This window comes from Xyrauchen texanus, chromosome 46, assembly GCF_025860055.1.
Source record: "Xyrauchen texanus isolate HMW12.3.18 chromosome 46, RBS_HiC_50CHRs, whole genome shotgun sequence".
Lineage (NCBI taxonomy): Eukaryota > Metazoa > Chordata > Actinopteri > Cypriniformes > Catostomidae > Xyrauchen > Xyrauchen texanus.
Window position 1 is genome coordinate 8951034 of NC_068321.1, and position 26107 is coordinate 8977140.

General features: G+C 36.4%; 1 protein-coding gene across 1 annotated transcript; it reads left to right on the forward strand.

The window, feature by feature from the left end:
- Positions 1-246: 246 nt before the first annotated feature.
- Positions 247-25595, forward strand: LOC127638512 (dual oxidase 1-like). Its single transcript, XM_052120071.1, has 34 exons — positions 247-319; positions 466-585; positions 2106-2189; positions 2295-2459; positions 4428-4615; positions 4696-4894; positions 7548-7714; positions 7878-7938; positions 9235-9331; positions 11065-11155; positions 11816-11918; positions 12384-12550; positions 12650-12825; positions 13140-13258; positions 13610-13750; positions 13941-14054; positions 14160-14362; positions 15464-15649; positions 15756-15969; positions 17003-17096; positions 17266-17423; positions 17705-17765; positions 17855-17932; positions 18508-18686; positions 18890-19120; positions 19340-19439; positions 19588-19637; positions 19740-19867; positions 20687-20840; positions 21402-21634; positions 24018-24176; positions 24378-24533; positions 24713-24841; positions 25035-25595. The coding sequence occupies exons 2-34, from the start codon at positions 522-524 to the stop codon at positions 25155-25157; spliced, it is 4572 nt and encodes a 1523-aa protein (XP_051976031.1). The 5' UTR covers positions 247-319; positions 466-521; the 3' UTR covers positions 25158-25595.
- The last annotated feature ends 512 nt before the right edge of the window (positions 25596-26107 follow it).

Consider the following 26107-nt stretch of genomic DNA (forward strand, 5'->3'; position numbering starts at 1 on the left):
CGATTTCGGTGTGAACGGCCCCTTACAACTCACCTGCAAATGCAAGGAGGTCCGTAAAATTACAATGAAAACGGTGAGTGCTTGAAATAAAGTTATACGTCCGGCGCACATCTTTTAAACGATCTCACTTCCTAATTATAGCTGTGATATGCATTGATTGGTATTTCCAGAAAACAGAGGTGTCAACCGCTCATGACCATCCCTTTCATATAAATCCGGTGTGAACAGTCGGGTGTGGATGTGGGTCGGGTCTCTCATTCCGACTTTTCCTTTTATTCTCGCTGCCATTCGATCTTTTAGCTGCAGCTGATACTGACGGGTAAGTTGAGTTCTAGTGTTCTAGCGGATGTGGCTGTATTTGGTTGTCTATCATAATGATTCTCAACATTGTGTTTGGTCATTCTTAAAACTTTAACTCACAGTTCTGAGCAGTGGATAGTTTTTTCTCTCTCTCTCTCTCTGTAGTCTCAAAAGTGAAGTGCTCTTGCCCATGCGAAGAGGTGCTTCATTGGTTTGCAAGGATGGGTTTATTTAAGGCACTCTGGAGGACTTTATCTGCGCTTTCTGTTTTATCTAGAGTTATTTGTGAGTAGAAAGTCATTTTATTCATTTATTTACTTACTTAACCACTTTTTGACAGTGATTCAAAAGTCTTAGATTGAAAATCTGGGATTGATAAATCTAATTTACAGTAGTCTTTGATATTAATGGAAAGTTTTAGGATTTTGGAAAATGCTAAATAAAGTTATAATGTAAAACTGATAAGAAATGCTTCAAATCATGCACTATTTCTAGGTCATTGAACAGGTTAACTACTTCAGATTTCCTTGCCTCCAGTATGAACTTTGATCATTCTCAAATAAGATTAATTCAGTCCAAGCCAGCAGGAGAGCATGCTGTCATTATATGGAGCTTGATATATGACAAAAATATTAGAATTTTAATTTTGTAAATTTGAATTTTAGATATGTGGCATTTAACAAAATTTGAATTTTTCTATGGCTTATTTGATAGAAAATCTATTTGAAAAATTAAACAAATACTAAGAAATTGTATTAATTAAACTGTTCTTTAAAATTATATTGTTCTGTAATGAGTAATTTGATGTGGAAATAATAATAATAATAACAACATATTTAATCAGATAAATATACATTTACAATTCTTTAGTAGTATCAGACCTTTGGACCTCACTGTATTGATTTATTGAAGAATAGGGGGAAATATGTTTTGATTTATTGAACTTGATTGAACCTCCTAATAACCCCCTTAAAACACTTTATAAGATTATTATTTTTTTTTTTTTTTACAAAATTAACAAATATTACATCATGTTCTCTTTAACAGATCATTAGATAATGAATAGTTCATATAAAAAACAGGAATTAAATCTATTGAAATTAATAGGAAAACATGAAATGTTGTACATTTCATACATATTTTTATATACACTGAATGCTGAATTGGGATAATCGGTAACACTTTAAAATAATGTTCCAGTAGTTTACAACATTAGTTAACATGAACTAAAAATAAACAATACTTTTACAGTATTTATTAATCTTGGTTAATGTTAATTTCAACATATACTAATGCATTTTTAAAATCAAAAGTTGTACAGTAAATGTTAAAATCAGTTGAATGCACTATGATCTAACAATGAACAACTGTATTTTTATTAACTAACGTTAACAAAAATGAATAAATGCAGTAAAAAAATATAATGTTCATGATACCAAATGCATTAACTAATGTTAACAAATGGAGACTTATTGTAGTTTTACAGATAATCTAGGACATTGGGTAGCACTGATGTGTATATATCTTGCTCCATCACAGGCAAGTTTATGTTAACATTGCCATATTCTAGTTGGATTGTAGTTGTGTTTTATTGGATTGTAAAAAGTCTCAATTGTTTGTCTGAAGTGTTCAGGTGACAATCACTGTAAACTGCGCAAAAATATACAAATTGTTGTACAACAGTCTGAAAAGTACATGGAATATTGATCTGTTGAGCATAATTTAACATTTCTTAATTACTTATTTGTGAAAATGATCATTAAAGTGTTGCCAAACTCCCTTTGATCATATCTCAAACCAAACAGATGCTAATTCTGCCATTACTTGGGAAGTTCAGAGGTATGATGGCTGGTACAATAATTTGGCATATCACGATCGAGGTACCTCAGGTAAGTGTTAATAATAGGCTTCTAATAATAATCTTTACTCTTAATAATAATCTTTTACACAATAAAAAATAAATAGTCTCTTAACGTTTCATGTTGCCCCTTCAGATGCAGCTCTGGTACGCCTCTTGCCGGCGCAGTATGCTGATGGAGTTTATCTGCCCCTGCAGGAACTGCACCTGCCCAACCCCCGCAGCATAAGCAACACTGCTATGAGAGGCCAGTCCAGTCTCATGTCATACAGGAACAGAACTGTTCTTTCTGTAGCTTTTGGTAAGTGACTCTCTCATTTAAACAAGATTAAACCTGTTAATTGACACACAGCCAAACTTATAATTAAAGTTTCAAGAAAGATGAATGTTGTGCAGTTTACCTTAAAACAAAGGTTACATTTAGAATAATTAGGGTTTTAAAGCCTGGTGCCTTAAGATAAATATTTTTCGCTCAAGGAAAAATGTCAAATGTTTGTCCAATCAAATGCTCTCTAGAGTAAAATGCCTCTCCAGCTAATACATTTTCCCCTTAAAGGAATATTCCGGGTTCAATACAAGTTAAGCTCAATTGACAGCATTTATGGCACAATGTTGATTACCACAAAAATGTATTATATCTCATCCCTCCTTTTCTTTACAATAAAAAAGGCAGAAATCTAGGTTACATCTACTATAATATAATTCAATGTTTGCAATTTACAGTACATTCAGAAAGTATTCAGACACTTTTAGCTCAGGTGCATCCCTGACATGATTTGGAATGGCACACACCAATCTATATAAGGTCTCACAGCTGAAAATGCATATCAGAGCAAAAACCAAGATGAGGTCAAAGGAACTGCCTGCAGAACTCAGAGACAGGATTGTGTCGAGGCACAGATCTGGGGAAGGCTATAAATTTTGGCTGCATTTAAGGTTCCCAAGAGCACAGTGGCCTCCATAATTCTTGAATGGAAGAAGTTTGGAACAACCAAAACTCTTCCTAGAGCTGGCCGCCTGGCCAAACTGAGCAATCATGGGAGAACGGCCAAGAGAGGTGATGAAGAACCCGAAGGTCACTCTGATTGAGCTCCACAGATCATGTGTGGATATGGGAGAAACTTGCAGGACAACCATCACTGCAAAATTCCAACAATCTGGGCTTTTTGGCAGAGTGGCCAGACGGAAGATTCTCCTCAGTGCAAGAAAGCAAAAAAGCACCTAATGGACTCTCAGACTGTGAGAAACAAGATTCTCTGTTCTGATGAAACGAAGATTGAACTGTTTAGCCTCAGTTTCAAACATCATGTCTAGAGGAAATCAGGCCCAGCTCATCACCTGCACAAACCATCCCAACGGCGAAGCATGGTGGTGGTAGCATCATTCTGTTAGGGTGTTTTGCAGCGACAGGGACTAGGGGACTGGTCAGGGTTGAAGGAAAGCTGAACGCAGATAAATACAGAGATATTCTTAATGAAAACCTGGTCGAAAGTTCTCAGGACCTAAGACTGGGCCAAAGGTTCACATTCCAACTGGACAATGACCCTAAGCATACAGCCAAGACAACGCAAGAGTGGCTTAGTGACAACTCTGTGAATGTCCTTGAGTGGCCCAGCCAGAGCCCAGATTGAACCCAATCGAACATCTCTGGAGAGACCTGAAAATGGCTTTCCACCAATGCTCTCCATCCAACCTTGAGAGGATCTGCATAGAAGAATGGCAGAAAATCCCCTAATCCAGGTGTGCAAAGCTTGTCGCATCATACCCAAAAAGAATTGAGGATGTAATTGCTGCCAAAGGTGCTTCAAAAGATCTGAATACGTGAATATGTGATATTTCTGTTTTTCTTTTAAATAAATTTGCAAAGTTATCCAAAATCTGGGTTTTGCTTTGTCATTATGGGGTATGGAGTGTAGATTGATGGGAAAAAAATACATTAATAATATTGTCAGAATACAAAGCTACTATTGAATGGTCAGAAACATGTTTTTTTGCCCACATAATGGTGTAGTTACGCCATCTACTAGCAGAGGCTTACTTAACGTGCTAACCATAGAAACCTTCACCTTCATCTATCCTCATTTCCTAACCGTGACTGGGTGGCCTATGTTGCGGAAAACCAAATAGATGTTGTTGACCTGTAAATGTGAACAAACATAATGTTTCGGGTTTCTGGTGAAGGAAAATGAGCCTGGTCTTTTTTTAAATATACAGAAACGTTTTTTGTTATGAAGCAACCTTTAACACATGCTATTTGTTAATGCATTAGGTTACCATGTGTGGTCTGAGATCTCAGAATCCCGAAGGCCTGGCTGCCCTCCTGAGTTCATGCATATTGAAGTCCAAAAAGAAGACCCCGTCTTTGGCTCAAACACCTCAAAGCCAGTCCTACTCCAATTCCAGCGAGCAGCATGGGACTCTAGCACGGGCAAAAGTCCCAACAACCCCCGCACACAGGTAACACATAGGACAGGATATGTATAGATGGAGTAGAGCGTCACAACATAGTGATCGATTTTTTTCTATAATTCCTTCAGGTGAATCATGTGACTGCATGGATCGATGGCAGCTCCATCTATGGCTCCTCCAGCTCTTGGTGTGATGCCTTGAGAAAGTTTTCTAATGGTCTCTTGGCTTCAGGCTCCTCACAGGATATGCCTAGACGCAGTAGCAGTGGTTACCTCATGTGGAGTGCACCAGACCCCACCACTAGCGCTGGCTCTCTGGGACTCTATGGTAACAAATTAGTGTTAAGTAGACCTCTTAAATGAGTTTGAGTTTGCTGACACTGTGTTGATTAACAATAACTGCAGTAACTATGGTATTTTTGCAGAAACTGTGGTTACCATGATACATTTTGTAAGAGATTAAATGTAACTAATTAAATAATTATTTTTGGCTTACATTTTTGTATCACCAGGTTTCCGTCAAATCTAGTCTGAATCTAGTTTAAATCCCTTTCTTTGTTTCCCCTTTGTGTCAATTTTATGTGCTTAGTCTCCTGTGTACACTAGCATGTGTCACTACAACCCATAAAAACCATAATTGCTGTGAATAGTCACATAATACCATTGCTGAGGTGTGGTTTGTAAAATAGTGTTAATTGACCACAGCCATTGCTCAATTTAAGCCAACTGTGTAGTACCTAATGTATAGGCTATACGTTTTTAAATAGCCTTCAATCTACATTAATTTACCCTATTAAACTCTAAGTTTTTAGGCGCATCATGAAGATTATTAAATTATTTTATTAAAGCATACTGTTGACGAAAATGTGACGATAAAAAATATACTGCAAGATATTAACAGTTTAAGATATAAACAGAAGAAGAAACATCTTGATAATCTGTAAAAAGAATATATTAGATTTGTATTCATTAAATCCATTAATCCAGTGTGTTGGGCATTTCTCTGCTTGAGCTGCGTGAGTTGAACTGACTAACACCGGCTAAATTAACTGCTTTAAATACCTCATTAAAATGCATCCTATTTATACATGAGATTCATCAATATATCCACAACATTCATGGAACAACATACATCTGCACAATGAAACAAATGAACAAGTTAATTTGAATTAAATGGTGAGCTAGTCAGAATAATCGTAATTTACGTTGCGTAACTTGTGTTGTGAATACAGTTTCCATAAAAAAACACACGCTATGCTTTCACGGAAAATTAACAAGTCACGACAAAGCAATCAAGAGTTATAGCAATACAAATATAATTTATCCTTGTGTCCAAAAACATCTCCAAACAAATTCAACATAATAATTGTACATAAGAACTAATTACACATGCAAATACACATACATATGTAACTAGATTGAACAATCCTCTCTGCCCATATTTGGATGACTTTCACCTCTGGTTGCAGCAATCTGTATCCTAAAACGATTGGTTTAGCGTTCCATGACGTTGGACAACATGCTGTATAATTTCAGATGAAGTTATCGGATCCAGGAAAGTCAATGTGTTTCTGGCTTGATAGCACGTTATGTGCTGTGTGCACATTGTCCTTCTTGTGGATTATCTAATGATCTTTGCATCCGATTAAGTTGTTTGTTGGCTTGTTTATCTAATGATCTTTGCATCCGATTAAGTTGTGTGTTGGCTTGTTTAAAGACAATCGCATCCCCTAAGTAATAGTATGTGAAATTTTATGGTCTTTTTATTTTTCGTTATAAGCGAAAACGCGGCTTTAAGTAACACCTGCTTACATGTAACAGGTATGTCATAGATAAGCTATTACTCACTATATTCTTCTCTTTGAGGAAAATCAATAGGCTGTTTGTATTCTACACTTTGAGAGCTTTCCAACGACATATGACACATGGCTATTTGATCAGTTTTATGTTTTTACTGATTACAATAATATGTGCAGTGCAAAACTATTAATAAATAATCCAAATGGAACACAAAGCACTGGTTCAGTTTTGGGTAATAATGCCTACATGCATTGTAAAGAACAGTTGCTAAGCTTTAAAACTACACCTACTTTGTCTTGGTCATGACTGTAGTTATTAATTCTTTGATAATAATTTTTTTTCATCATGGGCTCATCAGAGAGCAAGTTGGTCATAATCTTGGTTACTGCAAAAAAAATAATTTGAACTGGTCCCTCATAAAAAAGCAGAAATATGGGTTAAAGTGAGGCACACAATGGAAGTGAATGGGGCCAATTTGTGAGTTTTAGTTTGGGGCAGTGGTTCTCAACCAGAGGGTCGGGACCCACTAAGGGGCACACTTCCAGGGGAGCCTCAAGACCTCTTAAAATTATTTAAAATATGATAGATTATAATAATTGTTATATAATTATTACAATTCAACTTACTGAAAATGCAAAAAATGTGATAACTCCCTTCAACAGCTTTCTTTTTATGAAGAATATACAGTTCTAGAAGAATATACAGTTCTAGACATAACTAGACAAGTTTTCAGGGGGTATCTTATAATATATATATCTTAAAATATAAATATCTAATAGCCTACATGGGGGCCTTCAAATATTTTCTCTGACAATGGGGGGCCTTGGAGTCAAAAAGGTTGAGAACCACTGGTTTAGGCGACCAATGTCTGTGTTCAAAATAGCATATTAGCATACTACTATTTCTGCCATATCGACAGTATATACTGCAGAAATAGTTGTAAAATTAATTAATTGTAATAGTTCTAAATATTTCAAATCTATGAATCAACATGGTTCGTATAAAAATGCACATAAAACTAATGTATATTCAATATCTGACATATGAAGCATCAAAATATACTTTAATGAATGCTCACAAATAGTGTTGGGAGTTTTTGCAGTAATAACACATGCAGCATGCAATGTGACACCTGCAGCATGCAAGGTGTGGTTTTCAAAGTGTGTTTTGTGTGTCCTTAGATTTCGGGAATGCCTGGGCCAATGAGAACATCTTTTCGGTCACAGAGGGAATTATTTGGTTTCGTTACCACAATTACATCGCCTCCAAACTGTTGCAGGAACACCCCACTTGGTCAGACGAAGAGCTTTTCCAAAATGCCCGAAAGAGGGTTATTGCAACATTTCAGGTAAAGCAAGTTGTCCTCTATTATTGCATCACTTCATGAAATAGGTGCCAATTTACTATACAACAGTATACTTTCTTTCACTTTACATTTCCTTTGAACACCAGTCTATGAATACAGTGATATACCCTTCTGTATATCTGCATATTTATTTGCTTTTCCTCAGAATATAGCATTCTACGAGTGGCTACCTGCCTATCTGGGAACCAACATGACTCCTTATTCAGGTGAGAGGCCTGAGTGTGTGTTAATGTGTTAATGTAGACATGCTAAAGTAATCTGTGGTTTGTCTCAGCCCCAGACAACACGCCCACAATTCACAGTCTGTTAACTGACCATTTGAAGGTGTGGTCACATTTTGTGCAGAATAGCATACTTAACATTCTACAATTATTATATGTGCAGTATACAGTATGTATGCAGTGCACAGTATACAGAATTTCTATGTGCATAGATAGATCTACTACATTCACTAAAATCTGCCGTATGCATTAGAGCACATTACATGGAATACTGTATCCTACAATGCAATGCACTCAACTTTTGTTGTGGCCAAAGTAATTGTGCATGCTAGTGTGACATTGATGCATATTGCCAAATACAGTATAAGGAAGATGAGACAGACCACTCATAGACAAATTAATCACAATGCTCAATGTGGCGGCTGTAGAAGTGGTAGTCCCGCCTGTAACTTGCGAGAACTATTCACAGTTTTTTGTGCGATTTGAGCTTAAGAAGCTACATTTATGATAGCATTCTTGTCAGATTTTATTGGTGATTTGACATGTGAACTTACATTTGAAATGTACTCATGTCAAGCATTTTTGGAGATTTCAGTGAGGGGCATTTCTAAGTTATAAGCAGTATAAATGGCTGTTTAGGACCCCCAAGCCTGACACTGCAGTGCAAGTTATTTCCATGACAGTCTTTTCTTGTGGTGTCAACTATTGCAGAACAATCTGTGACTGGTTGCTTTACATGTCTGTCAGATATTGTCTTATAGTCTAAATGGGTGGTTTGTGACCAGAATAAGCTGCAAACTAGATCAGACTTCATGCCAAAAGTCTGGCTACACGATACTAATCTGTGGTTTGTTAAAATATCTCTTGTGGGTTTTACGTAACATGAAGTTGGCAACATGCAGTCGCCTTCTACGTCATTACTGGTTAACAGATGCCAAGTATGTAATTTCTGCTGAGTCCTTAAAAAAAATTACTACAGTAACCGTAACTTATTTTTAAATACCATACTAAAGTTAGCTTACTGCTGTTCAACCATTGTAAATTAGTATGGAATATCCGTCTAACAGTGTAAAAAGCTTTCAGAATCTGTTATTTTGTTTAATTTATTTTTAATGACAGGGTTTTTTTTTCTTACAAACACATTTAAGAGGACTGTTAGGTATAATTCTTCCTCTCCTAATATTTAGAGAGATGGAATATCATTAAATAAATAAACGAGTAAATATATAAATAGCTTTTCTGTTTAATCTTACAGGTCTGCTCTCTGGTTTATTTCTGCAGGTTATCAGAAATATGTTGATCCAGGTATCTCTGCTGAGTTTGAAGCTGCTGCTGTGAGATTTGGACTAACTCTTGCACCCCCTGGTGTATATAAAAGGTACATTTGTCAAATTCTGCTTATGAAATTAAAATACCTAAGCAATTTGGATGCCTTAAAATGTTTACTTAAAAAATGCATATATATATACACTGGCAGCCAAAAGTTTGGATTAATGTACAGATTTTGCTCTTATGGAAAGAAATTGGTACTTTTATTCACCAAAGTGGCATTCAACTGATCACAAAGTATAGTCAAGATCACAACACTATAGTCAGGACATTAATAACATGAAAAATTACTATTACAATTTGAAAAAAAAAATTCAACTACTTCAAAGTGTTCTCATCAAAAAATCCTCTAAGTGCAACAATGACAGCTTTGCAGATCCTTGATATTCTAGCTGTCAGTTTGTCCAGATACTCAGGTGACATTTCACCCCACACTTCCTGTAGCATTTGCCAGAGATGTGGCTGTCTTGTCGGGCACTTCTCACACACCTTACAGTCTAGCTGATCCCACAAAAGCTCAATGGAGTTAAGATCCATAACACTCTTCTCCAATTATCTGTTGTCCAATGTCTGTGTTTCTTTGCCCACTCGAACCTTTTCTTTTTGTTTTTCTCTTTCAAAAGTGGCTTTTTCTTTGCAATTCTTCCCATAAGTCCTGCACCCCTGAGTCTTCTCTTTACTGTTGTACATGAAACTGGTGTTGAGCGGGTAGAATTCAATGAAGCTGTCAGCTGAGGAAATTTGAGGCGTCTATTTCTGAAACTAGAGACTCTGATGTACTTATCCTCTTGTTTAGTTGTACATCTGGCCTTCCACATCTCTTCCTGTCCTTGTTAGAGCCAGTTGTCCTTTATCTTTGAAGATTGTAGTGTTCAGATTTGAATGAATTTTCTTTTTGCCAATATCAAGCATTGTAAAGCCTTCATTCCTCAAAACAATGATTGACTGACACGTTTCTAGAGAAAGCTGTTTCTGTTTTGCCATTGTTTACCTAATATTGACCTTAAGACTTGCAAGTCTATTGCATACTGTGGCAATGCCAAAACAAACACAAAGACAATGTTAAGCTTCACTTAACGAACCAAATAGCTTTCAGCTGTGTTTGATATAATGACAAGTGATTTTCTAGTACCAGATTAGCAATTTAGCATGATTACTCAAGGATAAGGTGTTGGAGTGATGGCTGCTGGAAATGGGGCCTGTCTAGATATGATCAAAAATGACTTTTTTCAAATAGTGATGGTGCTGTTTTTTACATCAGTAATGTCCTGACTGTACTTTGTGATCAGTTGAATGCCTCTATGGTAAATTAAAGTACCAGTTTCCTTCCGAAACAGCAAAATCTCTACATAATTCCAAACCTTTGGCCACCAGTGTATATGTATATGTATAGGATCTAATGGAAAGGAGGAGGCGAGAACAGGCTTGACAATATACATAATAGTTTAATGTAGAACTAAACAAAAAGACAAACACACAAAAGGTGTGGGACATCTGTCCGTAAATCTCTCTCTCTGTCCCACTGCAGTCTCCAGTCGGCCTTTATCCCTCTCTGAGGCTTGATTAGCCTGATAAGGGGCCGGGTGTGCGGAATCACAACCCGGCCCTTCCCTCCACCCTGCCACAGTATAATAATGTTTATATAATGTGTATAAAAATATATATATATTAGAATTTAGGTTAATCATTAAAAAATACTTGCATTAGCTTTACTTGTATTTTAAAGTTGTCAGTGTTGTCTAAACTTGTGTTTAAATTATTGTTGTGATTTTGGGGCTTCAGAAACAGGACATGCCACTACCAAAGTTTTGTAAACTCTGATGGAAGTAAATATCCTGGCTTGCGTTTATGCAACACCTTCTGGAAGAGAAATGTGAGTCATAACAGGCGTGGCTAATTTAAAATGGAATATATGTGACCATAGTTTTTAAAACTTTAAACATGGTGGCTTTACAAACATTTTGAAACATAAATTATATTTATAATAATAATAATAATAGTATATTATTATTATTATTAATGATAAAAATTGATTTTGCTGACATATGATCATGTATATTTATACAGTGGCCTCAAAACAATTTGCATTTAAAAAACTATGCAAACACTTAATGCATTTCAGGGCATAACAATATTTAAATACACTGCAGAATATCAAATCAAGTGGTATATTCAAACAAATGATGCTAGAACTATCTCAGTACAAAATTACATTTTCTGAGCCATTTTTGCCATTCAAGTTCACATTGGTTTCCTAGTAGAGTAACCACCGGTTTGGCACATTATGTAACTGTGCACATCATTTAAAACCAAATAACTTATTTTTGTCAAATGTTTTGATTTTCAAATCTGTGCTTGTGCTATCTTTATTTTATTTGTTTAATGTCACTTGCTGTGATATTTTGATATCTAATGCAATTGCCTAAATGTCCAAATACTTTTTGGGGCCACTGTATATTTTTTTATTCATAAAGAAGATTACTCTGTTGAATAGAGTGACCTAGAAGATTTCTGAAGTACTTTCTTGTTGTAGAATCCAAACCTGAATTCCAGTCAGGATGTGGATGAGCTGATTATGGGCATGGCTTCTCAGATCGCTGAGAGAGAGGACAACATCATTGTTGAGGATTTGAGAGGTTGTTTTCACTTCAATGTAGTCATATAATCACTGTGTGTGTGTGTGTGTGTGTGTGTGTGTGTGTGTGTGTGTGTGTGTGTGTGTGTGTGTGTGTGTGTGTGTGTGAGCGTGTATTTATCACTTTGTGGGGACCAAATGTCCCCATAAGGATAGTAAAACCCAACATTTGTGACCTTGTGGGGACATTTTGTCGGTCCCCATGAGGAAAACAGCTTATAAATCATACTAAATTATGTTTTTTGAAAATGTAAAAATGCAGAAAGTTTTCTGTGAGGGTTAGGTTTAGGGGTAGGGTTAGGTTTAGGGGATAGAATATAAAGTTTGTACAGTATAAAAAACATTATGTCTATGGAAAGTCCCCATAAAACATGGAAACACAACTGTGTGTGTGTGTGTGTGTGTGTGTGTGTGTGTGTGTGTGTGTGTGCGTGTAGTTATTTGTTAATTCATCTTCCTCGATTAGATTACATGTACGGTCCCATGCGGTTCTCACGTTCTGATGCAGTGGCTTTGACCATCCAGAGGGGGCGCGATTTTGGCCTGCCCAGCTATAACCAGGTTAGAGAGGGCCTCAACATGCCACTGGTCAACACCTGGGAGGAGATCAACCCCAAACTGAACAACACAAAGGTATGGACACATGCTGAAATCAGTGGTACAAACCATCTGCAAGGATCTAGTAATATATTTATGTCAGAATTACTTATTCCTTTTAACTCGTTCTTTCAGATGTTAAGGGAGCTTGCATTTTTATATGACAATGATATCTCCAGACTGGAGCTGTTTGTGGGCGGTCTGTTAGAGTCACAGGAAGGACCGGGTCCGGTGTTTTCCGCCATCATCCTGGACCAGTTGGAACGCATAAGAAATTCTGATCGCTTTTGGTTTGAGAACAGACAAAATGGGTAGGACATTTTCCCTGTGATAAATAATAAACAGCCATGTAAATAAAGTCGCTAACCATTTTTAAGCGGCCTTAGTTCTGAAGTACAATGGGCAAAATAAAAAAATTATACAAACGTCAGTAAAGAGATTCTTCGATAGACTGGGACTGATAAATCTGAGAAGAATGACATTAAAAGGTTTGATTTAAAGCATCAATTTGCAATGATTAAAATGTTTACTTCCAGAACCATACCGTTGTCTTTTTAATCTAAAAACACTGTTTTTTACTTTAGTTTTTTTTACATGAGTAGTGAGTTTTTGTTCTTCTTCTCAGGTTGTTTACAGAGGAGGAAATTCAAGCTATACGTAATACCACATTTCACGATGTTCTTCTCACTGTCACCAATGCAGAGGAGGGTGACATTCAAAAGAATGTGTTTTTCTGGGAGAATGGTAACAAGAAACCCACATACCTCCAAAAATTCAACAACAAAAATTTACCTACTTTATATTAGGTGTCTTTAACTAGTACGTACATTATGTATAGTGAACATATCATATGTGTTGTTGCATTGTACTTACATTTAAAGTACCTGCATTACATTACATCTGTAGTTACACTGTTGAACTTACCTCTAACCCTAAACCTAACCTTACACCTATCCTTACACTAACCCTACCCCTACTCCTTAACAAACCTGTACCTCAATCTCATTGTATTGTATGTAGGGGAGTGGGGTGGTGGGGTCAAATAAAATAATATTATAACAACAGAATTTGTTTTATTTTGGCCATTATTTACAGATGATCCCTGCCCCCAGCCTCAACCAATCAGAGACTCCGATCTTCAACCCTGCACAAAGGCTTTATCTATGAGTTACTTTGACAATAGCAGCAAAGCAGGTTTTGGTGCAACAGTGGTGGTGCTCTTTCTGTTTCCTGTTGGTCAGTGTTGTTAATAATTTTTGGTGCTCTATAATCTATAATTATATCTGTCTTTTCTAGTTACTGTAACTTAATTCCCTAAAAAAAAAACATTTAACTACCCCATTTTGTTGTCAGATAAATAATGCCTATGCAGGCCAATCATTGTTTGACACTTTGACACGGTAAAGTCTTTCCGATGTCTCTACAGTGAGCTTCATAGTGGCTTGTGTAGTTGCTCATATTCGGACAGCCAGATACAAACGATTCCAAAAGAATCTCAGAGGTTCTACCAGAGATGGAAAACCTGCAGGTGGAATCATTGGTTAGTAATGTCACCTGATATGTCACACTGAACTGATATGCTAATGAAGGCAAATTTATTGACCTTTTTGTTGTTTTTGGTTTTGCATTTCATTTATATGTCTAGCCAAAGAGTGGCTGGGGCACAATACAGCACCGCGACATGTCATGCTCGCTTTCAACGAGAAGAAAGTATTCCAATTGTTTGATGACAACGGCTCTCTTCTAAGCTCTCATAACCTGGTCAACCAAGACCACCTGGGTCTACTAATGTCCAATGACCACCAGCATCGTTGTCTACTTTTGAAGATTCCCAAAGAGTATGATCTGGTAGGAAAGGGTCTATTCACTCTTCAAGATTCAAGAATTTAAACCTTTAATAGTAGCCTGTTAACTTTATTTATGATTCTTTTGACTTTGGTGAGCTCTTTCTTCTGACAGTAAAATTCCACATAGCAACCACCCAAAACTCCCTTGCAACCATACAACCTTGTAGTAACATGCTAAAAAAACAATCAGAACACTCTAGAAACCAAATAGCTTAGTGCTAACAACCACCCAGAACACTCTAGCAAACATATAGCAACATGCTAGCAACCAACCAGAACACCCTTGCAACTATACAGCAATGTGCTACTAACAAACAACCAAAACACTCTAGCAAACATATAGCCAGACAGCAACGTGCTTGCAACCACCCAGAAAACCATAGCAACTATATAGCAACATGCTAGCAACCACCCAGAACACAGTAGCAAACATTAAACCAGATAGCAATTTGCTATCAACCACCCAGACCACCCTAGCAAACATTTAACCATATACTGTAGCAATACGCTAGCAACATTTAGACACCCTAAACATATAATCAGATAAAAACGTACTAGGAACAACCCAGAACACCGTAGCAAACATTTAACCAGAAAGCAATCTGCGACCAACCACCCAGACCACCCTAGCAAACATTTAACCAGAAACTGTAGCAATTTGCTAGCAATGCTTGGAACACTCTAAACATGCAACCGGATAATGTGCTAGCAACAACCTCACACCCTTGCAGCAGCCACCTAGAACATAACAACCACCTAGAATACCCTAACAACCACTTAGCATAACAATAAAAACTACTTAGAACACCCTTTCTACCACGAACCAACCTGTAGCAACAACCAATAACACATTAGCAGCAGTAAAGCAATGCACTAACAACCACTCAGAACACCTTTGTAACTGCAACACCCTAGCAACCATCCACAACACCGTAGAAATGTTACTGTGACTTTTGCATTGGCAAGTTCACCACTCACATTTTCACCAGAAAATGTTAAAATCTAGTTTTCTTAGCTCTAAACCTAGTTCACTATGTAGTTACCAAGCAATAATTACTCAATATGACATCAAATTTAGAGTTGTCTGATTTCTATTCACCAGATTTTGTTCTTTGAGGATGGTGGTCAGAGATCAAATTTCTTGAGTCAGCTGCGTTCAGAGCTGGAAAGCAGAATTCAGAGTTTGACATTGATGGAAATGAGTGAAAGAGAGATACTGAGAGATGCAGTAACCAGAGAACAGAGGGAAAAGATTGTGGAGACATTCTTCAAGCATGCTTTTGCAAAGGTATATATGTGTGATTCTTTTCACATTTCCACATGGAAATGTTGCCTCCATCCACTGACAATGTGTCTTACTAATGTACCGTCTTAAATGTCTTTTTTGACTCCAGGTCTTGGACATTGATAAAAGTGATGCAGGACACCTGAGCAAGAGAACCCGAGAGGCTTTACAGTGTGAGCTCACACGAGCTGAATTTGCAAATGTGCTCGGTCTGAAGCCTGACTCGATATTTGTGGAGTCCACGTTCACCCTGGCCGACAAGGATGGTAATGGGTACCTCTCATTTCAGGAGTTCCTGGATGTTATTGCCATTTTTATGACAGGTAAGAAAATTCAGATCATAGGTTCAATATTACAGAAATTATGTGACAAATGGTCTGCAAATGTTACACTGTTATGATAGTTTCAATTGTAGCGATTGTTCTGATTTTTTTCATTGTTTCGATTGTCATGTTTTGCTTGTCATGATTGTTACAATTGTTAAGATTGTTATGATTGTTTTGATTGCTTCAATTGTTAGATTGTTTCATTTGTTATGATTGTTATGATTGTTTTGATTGTTAAGATTGTTTAGGTTGTTATGATTGTTTTAATTTTCACAATAGTTTCTGTTGGTTTGATTGTTGTGATTGTTATGATGCAAATATTGTTATAATACCTATTCGTTTTTTGGATTGTTATTATTTTTAAGATTGTTTCGATTGTTAGGATTGTTTCGATTGTCAGGACTGTTAAGATGGTATGATTGTTTCGATTGTTATGATACAGTAGATTTGATTGTAAAGATTGTTACAATAATTTTTAGTTGTTTTGATTGTTGTGTTGGTTTTGTTTGTCTTCGTTGTTTCAATCTTTTTGATTGTTACGAATGTTTTGATTGTCACGATTGTTATGATTGTTTAGAATGTTTCGATGGTTTTGATTTTTGAGATTGTTTAGATTCCCACAATTGTTTAGATTGATACAGTTGTTATGCTTTCATTGTTTTGATCATCACAATTGTTATGATTGTTTACATTGTTATAATTGTTAATAATGTTTAGAGTGTTTCGATTGTTAAGATTATTTATATTGTTATGATAGTTTCAATTGTTTATTTAGTTATGAGTGTTTTGATTGTAACAATTGTTACATTTGTTCTGATTGTCTCGAATGTCTTGATTGATTAGATTGTCATGATTGTTAAAATTGTTTAGATCGTTTCTGTTATGATTGTTAAAATTGTTGTGATGGCTTTGATTGTCACAATTGTTTTGCTTGTTATGATTATTTTTTATTGTCTAGATTGTTGAAAATGTATGATTGTTAAGATTGTTACAAATCTTTTGATGTCTCCTGTTTGGCTCTCAAATCCAGGTACTCCAGAGGAGAAGTCCAAGCTTCTATTTTCAGTGCATAACATTAAAGGAGATGGCTTCTTATCTAAGGAGGAGTTTTCTTCATTACTCAGGTCAGCTCTTAAATCGCATCCTGTTTTTAACTATTAAAGCAAATAATCTACCTAGATATCAACCTAAACTTTGAGAATCAGTCCATTAGTGGATACATTGCCAAAGTTATTGAATCTCAGAAGAGTTATTTTTTACTAATAGTCACTTGGTTTCACTTGTCACATTTAGATCTTTCGTTGAGATGGGTGGTGGTCTGTCTAAGAGTCAGGCCGATGATGGTATAGCAGCTATGCTTCAGACTGCTGGTCTTGACAACAAAGATAACTTCAATTGGGAGGACTTTCACTTTCTACTGCGTGACCATTCAGCTCAGCTCAACATTAAAGGTGAAGGTGTAGGCTATCTGTGCAATCTTTTTTATATGCATTAGCATGACATGATTAACCCAAATTGTTCATGTTCTTGGATTATCACCCTTTGTTGGTCCGGAAACAACATTCCTATTTAATGATCATTGCCCTAACTCTTCCCATTCCTCTAACCCTGTCCCTAACTTATCCCTAAGTTCAGAGGGAAATGTTAAGACCAATGTATACAGAAATACATGGTAAATCAAAGAGTTCACAGTTAACATAAACACAATCTGCTCTTGTGCATGAATTCACAGGTATGGAGATACTTGGTAAGAAAAAACTGTCCCAGCGTGTATCATTCATTGAGAAAAATAGGTAAGAAAATAATTAACATAAATATTAACATACTTTATAAATGGGTTCATAGTAACACTGAAAACGTATTTTCATTTTTTTCTATATAGTTCTTCAGTAGAGGAAAGCCTTCCTCACAACTATGAGAAGGATCGGGGTCAGGAACTTCGTCAAAGACAGACCAAGAAGTGCGATATTAACATACTATATAACATGTCTGAGGTGGTCATTGTAGAGCATGTGTTTTAACGTGTGTATGGTTATTAGAAGCTCAGTAAGGTCTTAGATTTAAGCCGTGGTGAACCCTGTCATTTAGTTACTGAAAAATGTGGCAATCTGTGTTTGTGGGAACTGATGCCATTTCATGACATAATGTCATTCAGGTTTCGCTTTGAAAGTCATAATCTCCAGTTGACTGTGTCAAAGACAAACAAAGATTTTATTGTTTTACAATAGGTGTCCTAACAATGCAATAGCAGAGATAATTAGAGGTGCTTGCATAAGCAACCATCACTATTACTTTTAATCACTGTACAGTGGTAACAACCAGATGTTACCTTAAGGTTCTATTTCTGCCTGATCTGATCATTAAAAATTATTATTTTTTTGGTTAATCTAATGCAGTCAGATTGATTCAGCCATATTGAAAATATTCTTGACTTGAATAAATCCAGTTAGCACCACTCACATTTTCTGCAGTAAATGTAAAAATGTAGTTTCAAATGTGCAATTGAAATGTTATTTTCTCTATTGCTCTTGTTAGGTTTGGATTAAGCACTCCCAAGGTATACGTGAGGCCACAAAGAGAGCGTTACAACCGAAACCGAGTGCAGCAATACATCCAACAATTCAAACGCTTTGTAGAAAACTACAGGAGACATATTGTTTGCATGGTGATTATCTATGGCATCACAGCTGGGCTAGCACTGGAAAGATGCTACCGTAAGTGTCTTATTTCTCTGTTTTCGTCATTGAATGTTGTATGATAAATGTATGCGTACTAGAACCACAATTTATGTACGAACACCTATGAAATCTAATGAGACCATGCAGATTTTTTATATATTCACGTTGAATTTGCATGTAGTGTAATTTGACCCTAGATATCCACTCTGATGTTTGCAAACCAATAGCGATGTTTGTAGATTATGGTTTACAGGCCCACGCCAGTGGAATTCCAGAAGCCTCCCTGGTGGGTGTGCTCGTGTCTCGCGGTTCTGCGGCTGCAATCTCCTTCCTGTTTCCTTACATGCTCCTAACTGTGTGCCGTAACCTGATAACCATGTGCAGGGAGACTTTTCTCAACAGATACATCCCATTTGATGCCGCCATCGACGTTCATCGCCACATGGCTATGATTGCTGTCATCCTCTCAGGTCAGAGTGCTACATACATCTCTGCTAGTGTCAGAAAATTACTTTTTATTAATGGGGAAAATTTCCTAAAAAAACTCTGAAAACACCTTATCAACTGCATAGCAACACCCTGACAACCACTCACATTTTCTTCAGTATACAGTATATAGAAATGTAGTCTTTTTTTTAAATAGTTTTTTGTTTTTTTGTTTTTCTGGTAAATCGTTGTTCCCACCACAGTTATTCACAGCTTGGGTCACGTGGTCAATGTGTACGTCTTCTGCATCAGTGACCTCAGCATACTTGCCTGCCTTTTCCCTAGAGTGTTCTCCAACAATGGGTAATTCATACTGTTCATCTAATAGTCTATGAAAGAAAAACATTATGTAGCTGACTGTTGGCATCTGCATTTCTTTAATATTCCCTAAAGACACTACTGTGTTACTGCAGTAGAATTGTTCAAGATGCCATGTGTTGATCATTTGCAGGTCTGAGCTTCCAATGAAATGGACGTTCTGGTTTTTCAAGACAGTGCCAGGTATAGCTGCATATAAAATGAAATATTGACAAACGGTATCTAATTTCTAGAAGATGTTTGTGGTTGTATGATTTGTACTGTCTCTCTGTTTTTCTCTCTCAGGTCTAACAGGGGTCCTTTTGCTTTTGATCTTTGCCTTTATGTACGTCTTTGCCTCACACTACTTCAGACGCATCAGCTTTAGAGGATTCTGGGTCACACACAACCTCTACGTGCTCGTATATGTCCTGGTGAGAAACACTGTAGTACATTTATTTAACAGGTTATTTGAGTTGCAACCAAAGTCCAAAATTAAAGAGATAGTTCACCCAAAAATGAAAATTCTCTCAATATTACTCCCGCTCATGCCATCCCATTTGTGTATGACTTTTAGAAGAATATCTCAGCTCTGTAGGTCCTCACAATGCAATTTTATGGGTACAAAAAGTTTGAAGATCCAAAAAAACATACTGAGGCAGGAAAAAAGTAATCCTTATGATAGGTGTGGGTGGGAAACATATCAATATATAAGTCCTTTTTAACTATAAATTATCTTCTCTGCCCAGTAGGTGGCGATATGTACGAAGAATGCGAATCGCCAAAAATTCTCCCTTTTGTTGTCAGCGGTTTAGACATTTTTTGAGGGGACAGCAAATTAACACTGTTATACAAGCTGTACACTCACTACTTTACATTGTAGCAAAGTGTCATTTCTTCAGTGTTGTCACGTGAATAGATATAATCAAATATTTACAAAAATGTGAGGGGTGTACTCACTTTTGTGAGATACTGTAAATGTGCCAGATTTCATCAAAATAGCTCATTTTCATCTGCTTTCCCTGCTGGCCTTTAATTTTTCTATATTCTCCCACCATGGAAAAGTGAGGTGTGCCCTGGTTGCAACTGTATTTCATTGTACAAAAAGGCAAAACCCTTATGGCTCTTGATGTCAATACAGTAGAAACTCAAGCTCTAATATTACAAAACTGTTGTAGTAGGAAAAGTCTGGAATATCAGAAACAGGCTACATGAAAATTGACTCCCCCTTCGTCTCTCCTCACCTATGGCAGACAGTGATTCATGGCAGCTACGCCCTCCTCCAAGAACCCCGCTTTCATATATACCTGATCCCACCTGGCCTGCTCTTCCTTCTGGACAAGCTCATCAGCATTAACAGGAAGAAGGTGGAGATCCCAGTGGTGAAAGCCGAGCTGCTTCCCTCAGGTAGACAACACACAGTCTCTGCAGATCCAACACAAAGCTGGCTTTATCACTGTCGCTTTTTTCTACGAGTCTCTAAGGGATTGAATACACAGTATGAAGTGTTTACTCCTAATTGCTCTGGCAGTGAATTCATACTGCTTCTCAGAACAGGAAATCAAACATCCCATCTGTGTTGGATTTGTAAATAAATTACCCATAAATCAGCTCTGAAGGTTCAGATAACTTATTCAGAAATCACAAAAGAATTATTAAAATAGTTATGTCAAATTGAATAAATGCATTAAGAGCGTTATTTATATTTAATTAATCAAGCATGTTAACATGTTAAATATTTTCAGTTAAATAATTACGTTGCTTGAGATGTTTCTCCTGAAATTCCATAAGAAATACAAATAAGAACAAACTTTTTTTTTTAGATACAGTAAGAGTAGATATAGATATGTAGATATCCATTAGATCATGTTGCTGTCTGGAGAAACATTTGAGATACTGTAATAAAGAGATCTCATATGAGACAAACCATGATGACAAACAAGCTTCTCAATTTGTCTTCAATGGCAGATGTAACATATCTGGAGTTTAAGCGACCACTAGGTTTTGTGTACCGCTCGGGACAGTGGGTACGTATTGCATGTCTGGCACTGGGCACAGATGAGTACCACCCGTTCACTCTGACATCCGCTCCGCATGAGGAGACCCTCAGCCTTCATATACGTGCAGTGGGACCCTGGACAAGTAAACTCCGAGAGACGTACACCCCTGAGAAACTCCTGGAGCTCGGAGGGTATCCAAAGGCAAGGATGAATAAATTGCATTTTGAATATATAGAAGATTGTGTTTTTAATCATGATGTATGGTCCTGTTTTTTCACAAGTGATCTTAAAATGACATGGGGTCTCGGATAACCACAAAATAAATAAAATATGATAAAACAAAAAAGTTAAGCATAAAAAATGCAATGTGAACAGTTCTTTCTGCCATAGCATCCACTGTTAAACATGAAAGAGCTTCAAATAATAGTATTTATTTATCTTAAATATCAAGAAAAAGAGTAATAATTATTATAATCTTTATTATCATTATTATAATTTTATTTACTTATTTCATTCGAATAAGCAAATAAATAAATAAATCTTTGCATAACTAAGAAAGGTCATATGCGGCCTCCCGTGGATGTTGTTGGAACAGAAGCCTAAAGTACCATTAAAAGTTGATCGCAGAGACATTTTATTTTATTTATTTTTATATGTTTTTATTTTTATAGTGTTATCTCAAATAACCATAAATAAAATAAAAAATATTTTTTATATTTAATTTTTTTATAATACATTTAAAATGCGAAGTAAGCAATTTTATCTGCAGTAGTATCCACTTTCAAACATGAAAGAGCTTCAAATAATAGTATTTATTTATTTATTTATTTATTCATTAATTCATTTATTTACCTATTATTTAATTATGAATATTATTTTACATCATTATACCAATTTATTTTTTATTTTTTTGCTTATTTTAATTCAACCCCAATTCCGAAAAAGTTGGGACAGTATGAAAAATAAAAAAAAAACAACAACAAAAATGTATGATTTGTAAATTAAATCTTTGCTATATTGAAAGCACTAAAACTAAATATTATATTAAGTTGAAACGGGGGCAATTTAAGACTAATAATAATTTGACGAGTTAAATTATTATCTCCTGTTTCACATCAAGACGATGTGAAACAGGAGATGTTAAACAGCCAATCGTGTCATAGTGCTGTTTACTGTATAAGGAGCCTGCAAAAACAGCCTAGTCCTTCAAGCGCAAGGATCGTTCAAGACATGTCAATTTGCCAACAGATGCTTCAGCAAATAATCCAACACTTTGAGAACAACGTTCCCCAAAGACAAATTGGAAGGATTTGGGGCATTTCACCCTCTACAGTGCACAATATAAATAAAAGATTCAAAGAATCTGGTCAAATCTCTGTGTGTAAAGGCCAAGACGAAAACCCCTTCTGAATGTGCATGATCTCTCCTCAGACATCACCGTCTTAATCTAAGTCCATCATTCATCTGTAATGGATATCATGAACATTTTGGGATTACTTTAGTAAACCTTTGTTAGTCAACTCCACTCGCCGCTGCATCCACAGATGTAAGTTAAGACTTTACTATGAAAAGCAGAAGCCGTACATCAACACTGTCCAGAAGCGCTGCCGACTTCTCTGGGCTTGGTCTCATCTTAGATGGAAAGTAGACCAGTGGAACTGTGTTTTTTGGTCTAAAGAGTCATTTCACAACACATTTCAAAACGTTTTCAAAAACACAGCTGTCGTGTTTTCCGGGCCAAAGAGGAAAAGGATCATCCAAGTTGTTATCAGCATCAGGTCCAAAAGCCAGTGTCTATATGGGCCAGGGGTGTGTAAGTGCCCATGGCATGGGTAACTCACACATCTGTGAGGGCACCATTAATGCAGACAGATATGTACACATTTTGGAGCAGCATATACTGCCATCCAGCACCGTCTTTTCCAGGGACATCCTGTAATTTTCTAGCAGGATAACTTCAAACCACATACTGCCCGGATTTCAAGTGCATGGCTGTGTGAGCAGAGAGTGTGTGTGTGTGTGTGTTAGATTGGCCTTCTTGCAGTGCTGACCATCTCCGATTGAGAATGTGTGGTGCATTATGAAGCGCACAATATGTCAATGAAGACCCCGTACAATCGTGCAGCTGAAGACCTGCATAGTGGATAAATGCTGGAAAATTCCACTTTTTAAATTTGTGTCTTCAGTGCCTAAATGCTTATTAAGTGTTATTTGAAGAAATGGTGATGTTACACAGTGATAAACACTCGACTGACTCAACCTTTTTTGGATTGTGTTGCAATAATCTGATTTGAAATGACTGTACATAAAAAAACTATGAAATTCACAAGTTAAAACATCATATCATGTAGTTGTAAAGCTTTCAATAAAGCAAAGGGTGAATAGAATTTACAAATCACTCCTTTTTGTTTTTATTTGCATTTTTCTTACTGTACCAACTTTTTCGGAATTGGGGTTGTAAAATAATACTGAAACATAATAAATGATGGCTCTTTTTATTTTATTTTATATAATAAAATGTAGCATCAGTTAATAGCTTTGCCGTTTCCCTGACATGTGACTTTCCTGAATTTCATTTCGACAGCTGTATCTGGATGGGCCATTTGGGGAGGGCCATCAGGAGTGGACAGATTTTGAGGTGTCAGTGCTCGTTGGCGCAGGGATTGGAGTCACACCCTTCGCATCCATCTTAAAAGACCTGGTGTTTAAGTCTTCAGTCAAGGCCAAATTTAATTGCAAAAAGGTACAATTCTCTCATAGTAATAAAATGAATCAGCTTAAGTTTGATTTTCAACATCTTGCTTGAAATATCTCTTCTAGAGTCACAATGGGAAGATTCACATGTAGCCAGCTTTATTCAGAGAAACTTTGTTTTCTCTATGTATTTGTTGGGGTATAAAGTGGTTGATGTGTTAAGGAGAGCTAACATGTCTTCTGGTTCCAGATCTATTTTATCTGGGTGACACGGACACAACGTCAGTTTGAATGGGTGTCTGAAATCATAAGAGAGGTGGAGGAGATGGACGCCCATGAGCTGGTGTCAGTCCACATTTACATCACCCAACTAGCTGAGAAATTTGACCTCCGCACCTCCATGCTGGTAAAGATTGCTGTCACATTCTGAATGATAACACCATTGTGTTTTATTACACCACATAATTAGTTTATATGATTTCAGCAAGTTCCAATGAAATTCTAAAAATGTAGGTTAACAACCTTTGCATCAGATCTGCACGCATCTGAGTTTTTGGGAAGTAAAACCTCTGTCACTTTCTTAAGTACGTCTGTGAGCGCCACTTCCAGAAGGTGTGGAACAGGAGTTTGTTCACTGGCCTTCGGTCTGTAACGCACTTCGGCCGCCCACCATTTGTGGATTTCCTCAGCTCGTTACAGGAAGTTCATCCAGAGGTCAGAAGCTAAATAAATTATCTCCACGCACAATGTATTGCAGTTTTAACATTATGGCATCCATAAGGATGAGTTCGTTGAAGGAATTTGTGTTTCTTTTTTGGTCAATATGTCATTTTGTATATCAAAGCAAAAGTCACATGAACTTCGCATATATTTAATTATGATCCTTCCATTCTACTCTTTCTTTAAGGTGGAAAAAATTGGCGTGTTCAGCTGTGGTCCACCTGGTGTGACTAAGAACGTTGAGAAAGCCTGCCAACAAATGAACAAACGGGACCAGACACATTTTGTTCACCATTACGAGAACTTCTAGACCATCTGCATTTTAATTATATATAAGAAATAATTTACAATGGACAATATACCATGGTCCCCACATTACATGTGTTATAATGTGTTTATCTCAAGACATTTTTTATGTTATCAGCATCAATAATTCAACAATGCCATAGTTTAAATGATCAAACACAATACACCATTCACAATAATGAGATGTCATTATTTGCCATATTTGTGTAATGCAAGCATTTAATTTATTGAGCATTTATAAAGCATTTATAAACAAATATGGTTTGAAAATAAAACTGTTAGTTTGAATCATTTGCTGGGCATTTTTCTCTCATTTAGATCACCCACTCTTGTTTTCTTTATTGAGAATTATCATTCTCTGTTAGAATGCATGAATGAAAAATCACATATTATAGAAATGTTATGTAATGGATGCCATATCTTTATCTATTGTATAATTACAATCACCTGATGTAATAAACACTTTAAAATCACTTTGTGTATGTCAGGAAGTATTGTCACTTGTGCTCATCATACAGTAAAAGCATTTTAATTTTCTTGGCAGTATTTCCCTGAATGAGCTTGTGCAAACAAAGTCTGAAGAGACATTAAAAGTACCTGATAATCACAAGTGGCAGACGTGTAGCAATGCACGACTTCACAACTTGTTTGTAATTAGTCACTAAACTCTGACGGGAATTTAACAATCAATTCACTGAGTAATTTCACACATTTCAGATAACATGAACGCTAGATTAGAAAAGACCTTTCTTAGTCATTGTGAAGTGTTCAAGAACAGAGCCAAGACGAACAGCATCTGAATGGAAATGCCAGTATATCAGCAAAGTAAAACAAGTTATAGATGGCAAGTGACCATAACAGTGCACATAATATTATATCAACTGTAAATAGAGTATATGCAGTGAGTTCAAAAATAGCGAAATAGAAGGACTGGTATGGTACTATGAGGCATAA

Coding starts and splice junctions, on each gene's coding strand:
- LOC127638512 (XM_052120071.1), top strand. CDS start 522: ATGGGTTTATTTAAGGCACTCTGGAGGACTTTATCTGCGCTTTCTGTT. Junction 4,616..4,695: donor CCAACAACCCCCGCACACAG/GTAACACATAGG, acceptor TAATTCCTTCAG/GTGAATCATGTGACTGCATG. Junction 19,440..19,587: donor AGAGTGTTCTCCAACAATGG/GTAATTCATACT, acceptor GATCATTTGCAG/GTCTGAGCTTCCAATGAAAT.